Source organism: Zootermopsis nevadensis, unplaced genomic scaffold, assembly GCF_977971745.1.
Source record: "Zootermopsis nevadensis isolate Lab colony 2312 unplaced genomic scaffold, Znev_1.0 Znev_ptg000030l, whole genome shotgun sequence".
In the NCBI taxonomy this organism is placed as follows: Eukaryota; Metazoa; Arthropoda; class Insecta; order Blattodea; family Termopsidae; genus Zootermopsis; species Zootermopsis nevadensis.
This window is the reverse complement of record NW_028259162.1, coordinates 22,004,327-22,022,361: the sequence shown is the minus strand read 5'-3', so window position 1 is coordinate 22,022,361 and position 18,035 is coordinate 22,004,327. Positions and strand designations below refer to the sequence as shown.

At 43.2% G+C, this 18,035-nt stretch overlaps 1 protein-coding gene across 7 annotated transcripts in view; it reads left to right on the top strand.

Annotated features, from left to right (window-relative positions):
* LOC110836352 (protein O-mannosyl-transferase TMTC2) overlaps positions 1-18,035 on the top strand; it is a 745,449-nt gene that overhangs the window by 534,339 nt on the left and 193,075 nt on the right. For all 7 annotated transcript variants that reach the window (XM_087359005.1, XM_087359009.1, XM_087359004.1 and 4 more), the window contains one exon: positions 9,542-10,301. In XM_087359005.1, the coding sequence (XP_087215131.1) occupies positions 9,542-10,301 (760 nt within the window). The remainder of the gene's footprint in view (positions 1-9,541; positions 10,302-18,035) is intronic.

The following is an 18,035-nucleotide window of genomic DNA, read 5'->3' as shown; positions in this document are numbered from 1 at the left end:
TGTAGCAATGCTGATGATTGCAAGACGAAGGACATTTTAGAACGCCCACACAGATGCACGTGAGAAATGTAATTTTGCTGGACATGTCTGCACTGCGCTTTGTACACAGCTGTTTTTATGTAGAAAATTGTATTAAGTTAATGCATGATAGAATCATATATTGATTTATTGAATTTTAAACGTGTGAGAGAAGGCTGAATTCAGTTCGACTAACTACGCCCGGACTTGCATTTGGGATGTACACGATTCTGACACAAGACAAACGTTTCTTGTGGGCTTTATCAGTTTCCCCATGAGAGATACTGAAACATGTAGTGTCTTTACATAAATATCTACTACCTCCTTCCAAATCCCTATCTCCTCAGAATTTATGATATTACTTCCCCATAATATTAGTTTACATTTCGTATTTAAATATTCCTTAACCCACCAGTAATTTGCTTCATTTAAAATGGCAATGCCAAACTGCGCCTGTCTATTCTAACAATGTTTGTCGCGTTGAGATAGAATAATTTACTTGAACTTTCGAGTGAGTCGGAATTCCTTTGAAATGAAAGCTGTAACCCGGAGCCGTGTCCAGATACGGGCTGCATTAGCAGCAGCAGCAGCAGAGACCTTCGGGCGTCTTAAATGCTTTAAATCCATAGTGAACATACACGAACAAAATTGGTTAATGCGCTTATGTAAATTATGTCAGAGTTCACACAGTGTACATTTTGCATATACGCATTCTGTAAAGCACCACCACCGTCATCATCATCTGATCAGGAGGCTCTGAAATGTAATTGGTTTAGAAATTCCCTGCTGAGTTTCAGTGACGCCGTGGAGTCATTATTGCTTGGCTTATTGAAGCGTACTTAATGGAAATTTCATTCATGTCGAGTTAGTTTTAAATATAATCATATAAGCGGCTACGAAGGGGTTCGGGCGTAGCTGCAGGGTAACAGATACGTGCGTCCATGTCTGGTGACTGCAGTGTTGCATTCTGTGCTGTAAACGCGAAACGTCGACCTGCGTGTCGTTAAAACAAGAGACGAGACAACAGAATGAGCTCGTTACTTAGTGTCTCTGTGCAACTCGTAAAGGCCCAGAGAAGTCCTGGAAAATAAATAAAAGTAAGTTACGTTACGTAAAACAGGACGGTATAGTTGCAAATACGAACTGAAATTATAACGCGAACCTGCTTTTACCTGGTTCCACTCATGCTGCCAAGAATTTAACCGGTTTTTATTAATGCCCTGGTGCAAACCAGCATACTTAGAAATCAGTCGATGTAATAAAATCAAATATGCGTACATAATACTCGTTGAACGGTAAAAAAATGTATTTATACCCGAGTAAAGGTCTCGAATAGAAAATTCTATCAGCTTTAACGATACCGTATTATTTATAGCACGTGTTGTATGGCAGCGTCGCACTATCTGACCTGCTCGTAAGTAGAACATTACCCCGATAAGTACCTGGAAGCCATCAATACGCCTGGAGTCTTTTCCCAACTTTGTCCAGCCGTCCTAATCACTAAGCAACCAAACGTCTGGTTTGATTGGAGGAAGGAGGAACAACAGAAAGCAGTAGGATGAGGAATCGGTCGACCAGTTCCTTTGGATTTGTCCCCGATCCCCACTGAGTCTGTCGTCGTTAATAAAAGAATGTCTGCACAGCTCATCCGGTGTGAGTGGGAGTCGTCCGCCGGTAATTCAGATGAATGCGACGTAGCCATAGCCAAGTCCCGCTATAATCCAGGGCGTCCCGTCGCCTCTCGCTCGTGCCGTAGTCGACAAACCGACTCTTCACAATTCAGAGACCGTCGTCGTCGGATTGAGATCCCTTTAACAAATCCCGATGCCAGAAATTCCTTCTTTGTTAATTCGTATTTATTACTCTCTTTTCCAAAAACAAACAGTAAGCATCACTGAGCGTCGTCAAGATTAAAAGTTGATGATTCTGGATGTACGGAGTTGCATTCTCGGCCCTGAAGCCGCCTGTCCTAATACTTTCGTGATTTTCCTTAGTATATCCCGACAAACGCAGGGATCATGCGTTAATATTGTACAAAACCGCTTCATTCCCCATTTCTCCCGAATCATCACGCACAGCCAGTGTTTATAATTTGACGAAGTGCATCCGGTGTGGTTTAGAAGTGACGTTAAAAGCTTACAAATCGACACAGAATTAAGTATTGTTCCGTGTATCGGTCATATATAAACCGTCTAAGATAATTTATGCTGTTAATTTTGTTCTAAATTCTAAGTTCCATAAATAGTGCAACCACGAATTTTAATTATGTGTACGATAAGTTTGACGTGTGATGATATCCGATAAATGCTTGACATCAGGTCGATAAATCGATGTGATAAGGCATCGCGCGCCATTTCATTAAACGTGTCCACCATTTTGTAACACTCGTTATGGTTCCACGAAGACATTATCGGGGATTTTATAAGGCTATCTCCACTCCGACGTGGGTATCACTAACTGGTGTGAAGATCGGTTCACATGTGTGAGGAGATCTTGCTGTCACTGTCTGATTGCGACTGCTCGCAAATGCGTCCACATTGAAACTGCTGTCCGGTTAATCTCGACACGTACACACTGGTCGAACACATTGTGTTTGTGAACTGATCGTACAGTGTTTTCTGTGTGTCTTTTTCGGGGGCGACAAGTAGAATTACGTCTAGCCCTAATTTCTTTATGCGTCTCGTCCCTGGAAGGTTGTTAGCTAACAGTAGCAATGAGCCGACGAGCTCTTCCCACGGACTCAGCGTCCGGAAGACTCCGGATCTGTCAACACAACTTTGTACAGGCACCGAAGACGAGTAACTTGACAAAACAAGTTGCTTCGTATTCAGGCCGATGCACCGATGGTGATGTTTCTGCATCGGTTGTGAGGACCCCCCTGTCTCACGCTCATTACAGATGAAGAACCAGGATCGAAGAATGACGACTTCCAGATATGAAGTGTGCTCTGAATTCGCTCACAGACACCACAGATGCTTTGTTACGCGTTGGTGTATGGCGTAGGCACTGAACAGCAGCGTCATTAAATATTACTTCAACAGTAATAAAGATTATGACAGAAGAATTATAATGATAATGATAATGAAACATAACGCAAGGAAGAAAGGAAAATAGAAAGTGGGATATGGTTGAGGATACGAATAAATTGTCCCCTTTCGAATTCTGATTGACTTTCCCGATGCTACACTCATAAGGAGAGTATTTACTGGGTTGTCGACATCACATTCGCCTCAGATAAGCTTTATGAAGTGCATTAGTGGACAGATGACGAGCTACAGGACGAAGCGACTGGTTCTCGTAACAAGCGACGAGGTACTGGCTGGAGTGGCTACTTTCACGGTGTGCCGAATACATTGTAGACCTGATATGAAACGGACTGTACCTACTTTCTTCGTGTCATAGCGACAATTGTTTCCGACCGTCGTCGTGTCTTGCCATTAGGCTGATTGGAGAATTCAGAATCCTAAGGGAAATCCATTTCCACGTTCCCAGTCGCCCGCCTCCTGTATCCGTTGTCCTGCGTGTTCACAGCATCTCAGCAGCGCGTTCCTAGTAACCACGTACATTGTCTTCAAATTTATAAGCCGGCGATGAAATGTCTTCGTATGAATGTTGAGAAACGTTGTCACATTTTGAGACGCTGCGATCGAGCTGTTGGCATTCAAGCTTCTTGTCAGGAAGACCTTGGGTTCAAATCTCGGCTCCGAGACTGGCGATCTGGATCGAGGGTTAACTAAGACAGTGACAGCAACGCTCGGTGAATTCAAGTGAAAAACAACTGAGACTGTACCTTTTGTCTACCGACACTTGCATTACGTGCTAATGCGAGTGCGACTGTGGGTTGTGTCTGTCATAAAAGCCTTTATACTCGTTATTTATATATTATTTATTTATTATTTAGTGTTCTGTCTGACGACAGGTCCATATGAACAGGATCCTTCCATCCTTTTCTCGGACTGGGACCTGTTCATATACGTTCTTGGCAGATGATCCAGAAGTGGTTTGCCATTGCCTTCTTCTGTGTGTGAATGGAGTAATTGTTGGGATGCCACGGAGGAAAACTCCGTGTTGCCTAGACCACGGCCTTGCCCAACATAAGTTATAAATTCGGGCACCGCCGGGAATCGAACCCGAGACCCCCAGTATTACAAGGCCAGCGTTCTAACTGCTAGACCACCTCATCTTATTATTATTATTTAGTGTTCTGTCTGACGACAGGTCCATATGAACAGGATCCTTCCATCCTTTTCTCGGACTAGGACCTGTTCATATACGTTCTTGGCAGATGATCCAGAAGTGGTTTGCCATTGCCTTCTTCTGTGTGTGAATGGAGTAATTGTTGGGATGCCACGGAGGAAAACTCCGTGTTGCCTAGACCACGGCCTTGCCCAACACAAGTTATAAATTCGGGCACCGCCGGGAATCGAACCCGAGACCCCAGGATTACAAGGCCAGCGTTCTGACCGCTAGACCACCGTGGCGGTAATTCTCGTTGTATTCACGTAAAGTGTTGGATATGGGGTTAATAATAGCACGTGGTATAGCAAAACAACAAGTGTAATCTCTTACGTGAAATCAGTCGTTCAGCCGTTGTCATAATGACGTTAATAGTAACAAGATTAATCGTTTTAACTTCGACCAAGAAATTGATAATCCTCTCGTTCAGTAACTGGACAACCAATGATTGGTGCACTGCGTTGTGGGGATGCGCAGTCTTGCTCTAAAATGTCAGTTAATCGGTGTTGGTGCGTTTTAATTTTTTAAATTATTTACTTTGGTATTTTCCAGTTGTGAGGTTTGTGATTCCGAATTTAGTTAGCAATGGAAATGGCACATCCACTCCCGAGGGCTAACTCGTTTCGCCTCAGTTGCTACGCGAAAAGAAATAGTTCCTTTGCTATTCAAGTTCAGAAATGTATGATTTTGGTATAATCTGTGTCGATTTAAAATGAACTGGGAGACGAAATGTTTCGAGCACGCAACGGAATTGTCGATGTCATTAGAGGAAATGGTCGGTGTTTGTGACCGAACCCAGTCCTTGAGCCGAGAGTAAATGTTGTTACATGTTTTTTTTGGTTATATCTTGTGACGTCGTTAACCAATCGGGAGAAAGTGGTTTACTGGGAGTGTGTCCTGTGGAGTTTGGACAGGGAAATACACGGCGCTCCTGACAACGCCTTCTGCCTCGATCTTCGAGGAAGTCATCGCAGTGCCACGCGGCTCCATTTTTTTTTCTGATTATAAATTTTTGTAGCCTTACAGCCTAGAGAAACTGTAAGTATCGCGGAATGGAGGAGATTCTCGCTTGAAATCGATCGTGTGGTATATATTAAGGGATCCATATATAAGCTATATAATATATATACATATATATACACATGTCATCAAATTAATTATTCAAGTGACATACATCTTCCACTAGAAATTGCTGGACGTGTTTACTACATAGCCCAAAAGAGGCCGTGTACAGAGCGTGATAAACAGAGATTGATTATGACTAAGGAAAGTCGACCCTGAATTAACCTTTACTCCCACCCACCCAACCATTCATTCATTACCTTAATTAATCTCACGTAACATGACTTAAGACCCCGTTCTTAATGCATACCATGAAGGGGATTATAGCAATTGTAACGTATAATGGAGTTGTGGCCGAATGTTTTGAAATAATCCACGTAACTTATGTTGTGAGATGGTTGTATTCTGGGATGTTGCGCCGTGTAGTAAGGTATAAACTGACCAAAGTTTCGGAGGAGTTTACAGATTCCATTATCAGGGTGAAAGGAGACAGTAAGTATTTTTTTTTTTTACTTTTGTCAGTTTTTAGCATTGTAAAAGGCTGACGAACGCCACGGTGGTCTAGCGGTTAGAACGCTGGCCTTGTAATCCTGGGGTCTCGGGTTCGATTCCCGGCGGTGCCCGAATTTATAACTTGTGTTGGGCAAGGCCGTGGTCTAGGCAACATGGAGTTTTCCTCCGGGGGCTTCCCCGGTTTCTCCGTGGCATCCCAACAATTACTCCATTCACACACAGAAGAAGGCAATGGCAAACCACTTCTGGATCATCTGCCAAGTACGTGTATGAACAGGTCTCAGTCCGAGAAAAGGATGGAAGGATCCTGTTCATATGGACCTGTCGTCAGACAGAACACTAAATAATAATAAATAAGGCTGACCATTCCAAAAGACATTCTCATCGCCATGATGAACCTGAAATGTCCTGCGATGTTACGGGCGAAACGCCCGCACAGATTCTCTCCTTATCAAACTCGTTTTCTCGTGGAGCGTTGCATTTTCACAGACTTCGTGAGGAGAGCGTCAGGTTTCATGTACACGAAACTCCACTATTCATATCTGAGCTCAAATTATTTTTCAGTTTAAGAATCGTGAGTCGTCTGCTAACTTGTCAGTAAACAAATCAATCATGTTCAGAATAATCTTTGTCCGGCCTGTTTGATAGCGGGGGCTTTACGAAACTACCTGTCGAGCTTGCTACGAATTCCTTTCTGTTTGTTTTGGCAAGAGAGCTTTTTTATTTTTCGAAGGTGCGTGTTTTCTGCAGAGTTCTCTCTCTCTACTTTTATACTTTGAACTTGTGTACATAACCTCACTTGCCAGGTCTCCTTAGTTCGTTCAACATATGCGTGGCCTCTAACTCTGGAATACGCTGGATTAAACAAACAAAGTTATACGCTGTTTGCTGTGATACAAGACCGACCCGAGCTAGGGAGGAGTATGGCTGAAATTTTTACTTCAGAGCGTGTGGGCAAGGATTATGAACACGAATTTTGCTGTAAAGACGGCACAATGTACGTACTTTAAGTAACTCTGCAAACAGACGTCGAGGCACCTCCTGTGTGCGTTTGGGAAGCGAATTTAGTTTCGCGTTAAATGGAGGAACAAGACATGACATTTAAATAGCTCTTTGAGGTCTTGTCGGAAGTACAAGCATTGTTACCAAATGTTTTGCAAACCATATTTCATCAGCTGCGAGGCAAGGGTCACTGTTAAATTCACTAAGAAAATGTATATTTTTACCAACTGAGTTAATGAGGATTTCGTGTCGACAAAGGTACAAGGGTACTAAAAAAACCCCGAGAGGCAATATATTTTATAACATCCCGGCAGATTTCACGCTAGATGGCAGCGTGGTACCCACTGTTACCGCCTATACAATGAGAGTTTCATCACATCCCTCTACAAGTTCGGTGTCAGCGCAACTTTGGGCTACTGCAGAACGAAAGTTGTGCCAAAACACATTTCTAACGCGTTCCTCATGGCCTGCACGTGATTTTTATTCCCACTGCACGATAATAATATAAGAAAGACGGAGAGACGTACACCAGTTTTAAGTCATATGAATTTATTAAAAAAAACGATAGTCTCTGACCCCTATGCCTATTTCAGTTTCCATTTTGAGGCCTGTTACTTCAATATCAAAAATACTTGTCAGCAAAAACGTCTTGATATTAATAATTCATCTTTATTCTTGCACGATGCGTATAAATATGTGAACTGCGGATCTAATACCAACAGCTTCTACTATTATAACCATGACAACGCTTACGTAATATCACATTTTAAATATTTTAATTGCCTGTTGTTTTGAATATATTAATATTTCAATATCTCGACATCACTTCACAGTTAATAAGCATACTTGTAGTTATTACTACAGTAATGCATCAATAAATGTCTCTGACGTCATTGAATATGAATATATTCCAAGCGCCGTCATACCAGTTCGGTTGTTTTCCTCTACCGGCATGTACAGTCCGCGACTGTAATCTTGAGACTTGCAAGGAATGCAGGAAGTCCGTAGCGTTAAAGGCAGACGCTATCCTTCCTCCTTCACCCCGCAAGTCTCAAGATTACAGTCGCGAACAGTACGTGTCCCACTTACAGATGACAGAAACGGGTACAAACGTGTGCTGGAAGTATAAGAATGTATTTTTATTTCACTTAATCAAATTGACACGATAGAATATGGGTTCTGTGATTAGCTTCCGGCATTACGTTTCATTCTGTAATGACAGAACGTGAAAGCGAGTCACTCAATTACATTCGTTAATGTTGCCGTCATGGAGTTAAGGTTCTTGACGAGAGTTCTAAACTAATTCCAATAATCGCGCCGAAAACAGATTTCTTGCTGTGGAAGTCACGGTGAACCGTACAGCTGACTTCCGTTTACAGTGCGACTACCAGGGGTAACGACAGAGACCACTCACAATTCCCAAGTGCAGATAGAAGGACTGTATTACGAGGAATTGAAAATAGGGTGTACATGGCTTGATGTGGCTCGGGAAGGAACCCATGGCGAGCTCTTGTCAACACTGTTTCATAAAAGGCATGCGATTTATTGTTTAGCTGAGCAACTATCAGCTCCTCAAGAAGAACTCTTCACCAGTCACTGATTACTCCTGTCTCTTAAAGGGTGAAATCGGCCAGTAAGGGAGGGAGTGGTGGTAGGGTCGCATGAGGAACCCCCAGTCTCACAGGATGGCGTGCACTAGTCGCTAAAATTAGCATTTCGGTGGTCGTAGCGTTGGGACGTCAACCCCGCAGTCCGTGGTCCGGTCGTCACAGTGTTTTTACTAGCGGGCTCCCCCCCCCTCCCCCGGGTAACAACAGCGGTGGTCAGCTTTGCGACATGCGCCCTCAGGTCTTAGGCGTCACAGTTAGTACCGTGAAGTACAATGTTTACCGTCTGTGTGCTTGTTTCGGCCATGTCTGCTACAACCACGGGACGCATCAAACATGTCATTTTATATCTTGAAAATGTAGATTAAAATAACCTAATTCGCTTGTAAAATACAAATGTACTGTCTTGTACCTGTGGTCGGTGTCAGAAATAACTTCTGTAAAGTGTTTAAAGTTGTTACAAATTTAAAAAAAAATAAAAGAAATTGTTTCAATTCGTAGGTCTGCGTCCTTCTGTGGATTTTGTGAAACAAGAGGTTCATATTCCGTCAAACACAACAATAGTTATTCTTGCATGAAGATGACGTGTGTTGGTCGAAACATGTAACAAACTGCAAACTATAGTGTTCCGTCAACAGCATTTTAGTAATAAAAGTTTGTGTTCGTGGCCAAGTGCTTGAATATGAACTTGTTGTTTAATAGACCAGTGGTAATCAACCTTTCTTGTTCGCGTACCCCCAGATATAATTTTTCGTACCCCCAAAGTTGTTGGTGTATAATTCAAGTTATACATAGTATATAATCTACATCTAAAATAAATTAAATAAATTACTTTACTGATTATTCAGTGTTTATCATAAAATAATATATATTTTTTTTTAAATTTCACGTACCCCCTAAGATGTCTTCGCGTACCCCAGGTTGAATACCACTGTGTTAGACTGATTCGTTCGCCTATTTAAACCTGCTGTGCCCTTCATTTTGCGCCCGCTTAGTGTACAAACTTCGAGCAGTGACAGGAACATGACGCCGATGTTCACCAATATTCAGAATGTAGGAAGTTTTTCTTTTCTCTGTTCTGATGCGAATCTCTTATGTTGCAGCCGCGCCATCCTCAGCAATCAGGACGTTCTGCCCTCCACTCCGCTAGCCCACCTCCTCTTAGACGACTTCTGGGGGACGCCTTTGTCACACAGCGGATCTCACGGCTCGTACCGCCCGCTCTGTACCCTGTCCTTCCGCCTCAACTACTTGCTCGGCGGCTTCCGGGCGTGGGGCTACCACCTCGTCAACATCCTTCTGCATTGCCTGGCAACCAGCCTGGTGGTCCGCCTCTCCAGGCTGCTGTTCCCATCCCACGTGCCCGTCGCCATCACCGGCCTGCTGTTCGCCACTCACCCGATCCACACGGAGGCGGTCGCCGGGGTCGTCGGGAGGGCAGACATCGCCGCTTGCATCTTCTACCTCCTGTCCTTCCAGTGCTACGTTGCCCACGTGCGTCTCCGAGACAGAAGCAGCCGGGAGTGCAGGAGCTCGTGTGCCCAGACGTGTTATCGGTGTTTCGCGAGCAGAAATGACGGAGAACACGGTCACTGGTGGAAGGAGCAGTGGAAATGCCGATCGCCTGCGGTGAGCGGGCGGTGCCTGTGCGAGACGTTTAGGCTTTGCTCGAAATACGTGCTCCTGGACGGAGGGGCGTCTCGAGGAAGACAGTGGCTGTACTTGTGCGGGTGTGTGTTGTTCGCGGCGTGCGCGATCCTGAGCAAGGAGACTGGCGTGACAGTCCTGGTGCTGTGTGCAGGGTACGACGTGCTCACTCGCCTCGGGAAGAAGAGGGCCAGCCTCGTCAGCATCTTCACTGAGGTCAGTCCACCATTGCATTCGCCTTGTTTCTCCTCCTGGGTCAGGTTTACTTACCTGATGTCTCCCGCGTTAGCCCCAAGCAGAATCAACTGAATAAGAGGAGTGCCTGGAAGTTGTGTCATTTCTCCAGCATCCAAATATCGAATCGGAATTTAATCCACAACAGTATTTAAAAATGTAGCCCAGCAATATTAGGACAAATTGGAGGGTTTTTACGTGATGTAAAAAAATTGAATGAGCGAGCGTTCGTTATTTAATTTTTTTTTTTTTTTTGCAGATACATTCCCAAAAAATTTGAAAGTATTCTCCGTCAAACGAGGAATTCGTCGAGATATTTAAAACAATTTTTTTGTTAAAGTTATTTCCCATCAATGGACGGAAATGCGAGAGTTTCTGCATACTTTGGGTTGCATACCAAATATCAGGAGAATGCAAAAGAACTGTAATGGATACAGTTTTTTTTTAAAAATAAGTTAATAGAAATTCTTTTGATAATCATGGAGGAATGAATCCGTTGACTTGGGCAGTATGTACAGAAATAACTGACACTTAAACAGAATTATGGAAACATTACTCCAAGCGTAGGGACGTGGTTGTAGAAGACGTAGCTGAGTCCCCTAGTCCAGTCTTCGGTACCCGAACGTTCGAGAACCAAGCGAACGAGACACTGGTACTCCAGCACTAAAATCTTCGAACGGAATAACATTTTTTTGGAAACGCTCCAGTACACCGTCAACAAGGGACGAATTTTTAATTAACTATGATCTAAAAATCTCGTGATGTTTGAGAAATTCCAAACTCGTAAAATCATATCTAAGTTCAATGTATAATTTCGGCTCTCTACCGAAAGCCGAACTTACAAACCGAACGTCAGCCTCTAGAACGTACGGACAAGAAGGTATCAGAGTTATTTTGACACATGTAAGTCTTTTCGCCTTTCTCATATATAATATAAAAGTAGAAATAATTTTGAAACACCGATTACTTGTTCACTCCCGCACAAAAAAAGAACAAAGCGTTAATATTTCTTATCCGTAGTAGTGACTCAGTAGGTGGTAACTTGTAGTTGGGAGCCATGTCATTTACAGTTACGGTATAAAATCACGCAAGGAACACCTGCACTCAATGGCAGATTCTGGTGTTTCCTTCAAATATAACATTACGTCCGTCCTAGGTTTCAGGATGTGTGTCCCTAGTAAAAGAGAACGCGTTCAATGGAACATAGCTTTCCCAGATCAGTTTAACAGAGTCGCCTTTAATTCAAGAGTTTTTAAATTACTACATTTCACCTAACAAGGCGTATAAATTCTTTTGTTATTTTAGCAGAACCCTTGCTGTTATAACCTCAATTTCGCTGCCTGCCATATTGCTATGTTTTTAATACTACACCATTGTTTTTATAACTCCGCGCAATACCACTCTGGCCTCCGGATTCTGTTGTTATTGTTATAAAAAAAAATACTGTTATTGTTTTAAGCGAAGCACACCGCGTCTCCCCATGAGGCCGAGTTGCGGAAGGAATTTTCTGTTCTAACACACGATCGGAAATAGTCGCTCACGATTGTGCGCCTGTCGATTCTCGAAACAATAACAAACACAGAATGTGAGGAATTTATTGTTCATCCAGTCAGAACTTTGGTTCATCGACCAGAATCGTATAAAATGTTTAACTTGTACGATCCATCCTGCACCATTTGAAAATAAATTACATCTGTGCGTATAATGATGTAATAAAATTTTCTCGGGCTACGAGGCGCGCCAAAATGGAATCGTTGTCCGACGTTTCGGAGACAGTCTCCGTCTCAATCATCTGGAAATGTCGCTACGATTCCATTTCGACGCCAGAGAAGATTTTATTGCAATCAGTCGCTTCAGAAGCCTCAAGTCTTAAGTGTAGTGACGTGTTTAACGTCGAGAATCTACCCGATGATAAAGGCCCGAGGTTCCTTTGAAACGTCAGCAGTGTTACCATCATCTCGACTGAGTGAGAGACGCAGAGAACAATACGATGAACGCGGACCGTCACGAACTCAAGACTCTGGCAAAAGAATGCGTGCACGGTGGAATTTCAGAGCCTAGCGAAGAATCCGTATTCAGAGTTAGTGATGTGGTATAATCTATGTACATAAAAATATGACCAAAAAGTACTTCCATGAACATTCAAAAGAATTTGTAAGTAATAGTTACGCTCTTTCTTAGTAAAAGATCCGAGCACTTACATACCTTTAAAACTCCTTTTCTGCTGTCTGAAGTGTCCCAATCAGAATTCCGGTCAATGGAACGTGCAACATAGCTTCTTTTCCGTGGAAGGACTTCCTGAGTATGCTGTATACTATAATGCAGTTACATCTTTGTGACTACGTCTCTATAGCTTCAGCAAACACATTATGTTTTTCAAAGAGTTTCCATGACTAGCCTCTTCAGAAAATTCAGATTAAACTGAAATGATGAGAATGCAGACCAAACTTTCCTTTTCTGGAATCGTAAACAGAAAGAGAGCTTTAATGGTGAAATGAGCCCCGTATGGTTTAGTCTAGATATTCTTGGAACATAAGTATCGGTTTTATTTCTGTTGTAACTTTATAGGCGAGTTCGTCACAGGGAGATTTGTTTCCAGTCGTAAATGTCGATCATTGTGCCCTTACAGACCAATAAAGTCTTTCGGGGAATGCGTTCGGCTGCTACCCGGTTCAGTAATGTCACCTCGCCTCGCCGTGCAATTCAAATCTGAAGCTCTCGGCGAAGACGATGGAACACTATTTGCAGATCCGCGCATACGGGAGATGGAAAACACTGTTGGACTCAAACAAAATGAGATCCAGGATTGAAAGTTTATTGCATACCAAGAGCAGCGGATGCAACATTGCATAGTGACGTTTCAGCAATTTCAGCTGACTCTGTAACTGGTACAGTTTGGTGCATAATATAAGAATCAGTCAGTCGAATTAAATCTCGATAAAGACTGGAGAGGTCTTACCTTCATGGCTATGACGTCAGCAACGCTACCAAGGCTCCAACACTGATGAAAGTCACGACAGACGGACGGACGTATCATTAAGATGATTTTCAGACACGCCACCGCTAAGACTATGTGTTACGTGAGTTGACGGTAATCGCCAGATGTCCTGCGTGTTGTCAGTGCGTGGTGACCAGCGACAAGGGGATCGTGGTGCGCGCGCATCAATATATATTCCGAAAAACATCGTCTCTTTCTTTACTCCCACGCTTCGACATTTAACCTGAGGTTGAAGCATGTTAAGGAACATGCAACACAAGGTTCTAGGAATACGCAGACGGTCCATCTGCATTAGTCAATGTTTTTGAGACGGCTGTCACAGCACCAGGCCGCCTCGAAAAGTAGTGCAAAACCTTTTCTGTCCTTGGAAAAATGCAGATGTCATTCCGACAGATGCCAAAAGTTTTCATGGCCGGATATCTATATATTTACGCAAGTTGGCTGAATCTAGACGCCAAGATTGAGAAGATATTTACTAATGTGTGCTCTGTGTCAAAGTGGGTTTGTTTCTCGGCGTGTCATAATTATGCATGAAGGTCTTCGGATTTAATACCTTACGAAACGTCTGTCATCTGACCTGGAATGCCGTGTTAAGTAACTGCTGGATTGGCCATCTGCAGTACGACGTTCGTAGACAAACGCACGAACGTTTCTTTACTGGACGCAAGTCCGCGTCGATGTGTGCTGTGGAGGTACGAGGATTCTTGCAAATGATGCTCTTACGATATTCAGTAAAGAGGCCGCTGTGTTCCGGACGACGCTCCGTTACACTTGATGGAAACCCGATGTGAGATGAGCAATTCTCAGGACCAGGCATCAGACACCCCGCATTTCAAACCAAGCGGAAGATGATACGTGGATCAACAGTGACACGAGGCAACCGGCCGTTTTCTGTAGCCTGATATTCGTTTCCACCTTTTAGATCGGTTTTCCGCTTTGTTCGGGCTAGCAGCCGTCTCCACACATTGATCGGTCTGCCAACGGCAATTCGATATCTCGGATATAATATACCAGCAGTCATAAAGCTGTAAGAGAAGGCAATATCTTTCCCCCTGTCCCGGCTGCCATCAAGTTGCGACAACACGTTTTTACGCTGCGGAGGAAATTAAGCTGACATTCTGCTCGGAACTTTTCGAGATACGCCGAGCAAAATGTTGCAGGGAAGTAATTTACAGGGCTGCCCGCTGCTTCTGTTGTTATTGTGCTGATTTGTGAAAGAAAACAAAGTTTTCAAGTCACAGGTTTAAATCATTGCCTGCGCTTGAAAACTGCGAAGGCTATACGCCTGCCTTTTGGCGACAAATCTTCGTATTCGAAAAGTCCGGTCGGCGGGTATCCCATACCCGGAGGAAAGTGTCACTTTGCGGGCAAGAAGTGCGTGACGTGAACGCATAATGATGAAGTCTGCCTACATTTCGTGGATGTAATTTTTTCCTTAACTACTCAAGGGATTTGGATGAAATTTTGTATTTACGACTACACGGACAATTTTAGCGAATAATTTAATTTTCGTTTAAGTTAAATATAATTAATACTTCGCGTATATAATTTTATTAATTAATATAAACCGTACCTGTGGTAAGAATGGCATCTCGCACAAAGGAACGGTCGCCCAGAGATCGCCAGATTTTATTACGAATGTTTTTGTTATAAAACATATTGATTACGTGTAATTGCGACATTGTGCGTCTTGGCAGTGGGCAAACCTTTACATTCTCGTCACATGTTCTAATAATTATAGTTTAACCAGTCCAAATTAATTGAAATTATAACTGCGTCGACGAATAAAGTACTTCCATTCAATGGCCTGAGATGTGTACAATCCGGTATCTGTACAGAGCATAGGCAACTAAGCAGTGATAGATGGATAGATGAACCTCGCTCCTGTGACGTAGTTTCCCAGACCTTCGTATTTTGTTGCTTAATAAAAATCGACCGATTCAGTCAGCTTATTCCCTGGGATAATCCCTTTGCACTTCAGACGAGCAACACTATCCAAATTTACCCGAGATAAATCCCATTATCACCATTTCATTAAGTCCGGTCCCTTGCTATGGAGCCGATACCAAGTGACGGCTAAGTTCGAAGGGCGGTTACACTTCTTCTGACAGGTATCATTTTCTTACCTTTGCGTCTGTCTCGAGGACGGTCATCGTAAACTCAGGAATGATTTGAGAGAGGGAGACGTAGTTGAAACCTGTTTCAAAACCACTGGCTCGGTTAGTGCGTGCGTGTTGGGCAAGATCCGAGAATCGAAATGGTATCCTGTCAGATACGAAGTACGAAACCGTGAAGTGTCGGATTTTAGGTTATCACGGCGGTTATTTTGACTGCTGTCCTCTTCGATGGTGATTCCATGTGAAGTTGAGCTTGGGCACACACGTTTCGGAGAAACGCGTTGCCCTCATCTGATCATGTAGAAAATGCCTATGATAAAAGGAGTAGGTTTTGGAGACAGGCGGTGAGACCACACGTATCACTTTTTTTGTAGTTGACCGATTTCTGTGAAACTGTTTCGTGTTCATTGGAGGCGGATGAACGAAATGTACATGTGCTCGAAAGTTTTACATCCATTCATACCAGGTTTAACAGAAATGTGCCAAGAAATTTCGGCGATAAAACTCAAAAAAATATATAAGTTATAAATGGACATTCAGACGAACAGACATTATCACGCCATCATTATTTGTTTGCCTCGTAAAGCAGTCATGAAGAGACGTAATTTCATCAACGAACGTGGTTTTTTTCTGTGTGAGGGGACACGTTCTGTTACGGGCAGTTGCCCCGTCAGCGTTTGGGATAGCAAAAAAAAAAAATCGGTTTTATCCAGGCATGCGAAAACATTCAACTTCGTTTTGAGCCCCAATTTATTACATAATCTCAAACTCCCCTTCAACATGTAACAAACTTGGGGACTCTCGAGCTGTTCCCAACTCCAAACATTGCTTTGCTACCCCTCCTCAGTCATTTCAGAGGGTTTGTGTTTCCTCCCCTTTGGGCCAGTACTAACTACGTAGTTTATGTTTTGCGAAATAATACATACATACAGATTGTCCCCTGTTTACACTGACCTAGTGATTAGCAATTTTAAACACGTGGCTTGCTGTAAATTGACAGCGTTCGACCTTAGAATAAAAAGATCTAATGTCAGAAATGGTGAATCACCGGTATGATTTTATGCGCTAACTGAAGGGAAGGTAACTGACGGGGGCGTGTTCAGTTGGCAACATCAGAAGTGCTCATCTGTGTGCTAGGCGATGTGACCACTTCCTGAACTCCGCGAAACAGACGGTGAATGATGTTGAAGTTCTTTCGGGTTCTGGAGAGCCGTGTGGGCTGGCCGGTATATAACAACGTTTCGGAGAATCGTAATGTCTCCATCTTCAGAGCTGTCTTTCTCAGTCACTCCGGGACTGTCTTATCCTCTTTAGAAATGAACAATGCCCAGTGTACGTCTGTCCTGCCGTGATTTTTTTGAACCGGTCACAATACTAACATCGTAATACGTATTGTTCAAGAATTAATTACCCATGTATTTTCCATTCTGTGAGAATTTTTCTGTGATATATTTAATGAACACATCTCGTTTAGAAGAGTTCGTCATTGGACGATATGTATTTGTGGCCTGAGAGAAGAAATATGAATGTAATAATAAAACACGATTTCATTCAATTGAAGCCAAAAGCCAGACTTATCTTGAGAGCAGCTACGAAGACCATAGAATTTCAGTAATGTTGCTCATTATCTATAATGAATGAGCCATTAAATATAGCTCGTCCCTCGTAGTTTGGTCTGGAGCTTATAGCCTACATTCCGCCATATTGGTTTGTAGTGTATTCATCGAGGCCTTCGGAAACGTGCACAGGCCCCGCTAACTTGAAGATAAATGCAAATATCCCATCCGTACATGACGTTGTAGCTCAGTCAGTGAGAGGCCTTGTGTCTTGTGGGTTGCAGACAAACCAAGGCGCCCTCTGTATGCAAGAGATGTATCTAAGAGACGCTCCGCCCTTTCATCTTCCTTCTCTTGATGTGGATGAGGACCATTCACTGTATTCTGTGTAGTCAATTCGAGTTGCCCTGACAAACAAACACGACTCTGTCCTCAGCGTTGCTGCAGATAAAAAGCTCGTGTATTCTCGGTCTCTACGCCTGGCTCTTTCGTTCTGCCTTTCTGTTCCTCGTTGCTTGCCGTATCGCCGTCATAATTATTCAGAAGCATTCGTTTTCCCGACCCGCGTTGACTAAATGTAATAATAACCTCTCCGTTTCACCTGTTGAATTTGTATTCTGTGTTGGTGTTTCTCTGGACTTCGTCCGTCTTTCAGTGTCTTAAGAACGAAGCTGCTACGTTTTCGCTCTGTTTCTGTCGTCTGTGGGAATTTCCATTCTGTTTCATGCCAATCCCTGGACTCGTACAGCATCCCTTTAGAGTTGCATAAATTATATGTTATTAACTGGCATCTGAGTCTGAAGATGGCTTGTCTTCTGGGTTGTTGCGCCGTGTAGTCTGGTAGAAGTCCACCGAAGTTTCAGAGTTCCCTTCTGCCTCCATCATCAGGGCGGTGATCGATCATGTTATGAAAGGATTTGAAACTAAGTGATATTTGAAGGCGCATCTCTCTACTTGTCTGGAACATAAGCCAGATCAGGTAGTAAACGAGACGGGATATCCAGTACTCCCGCTGAGATACGAACCCGTGTGCCTGTAACCGCTG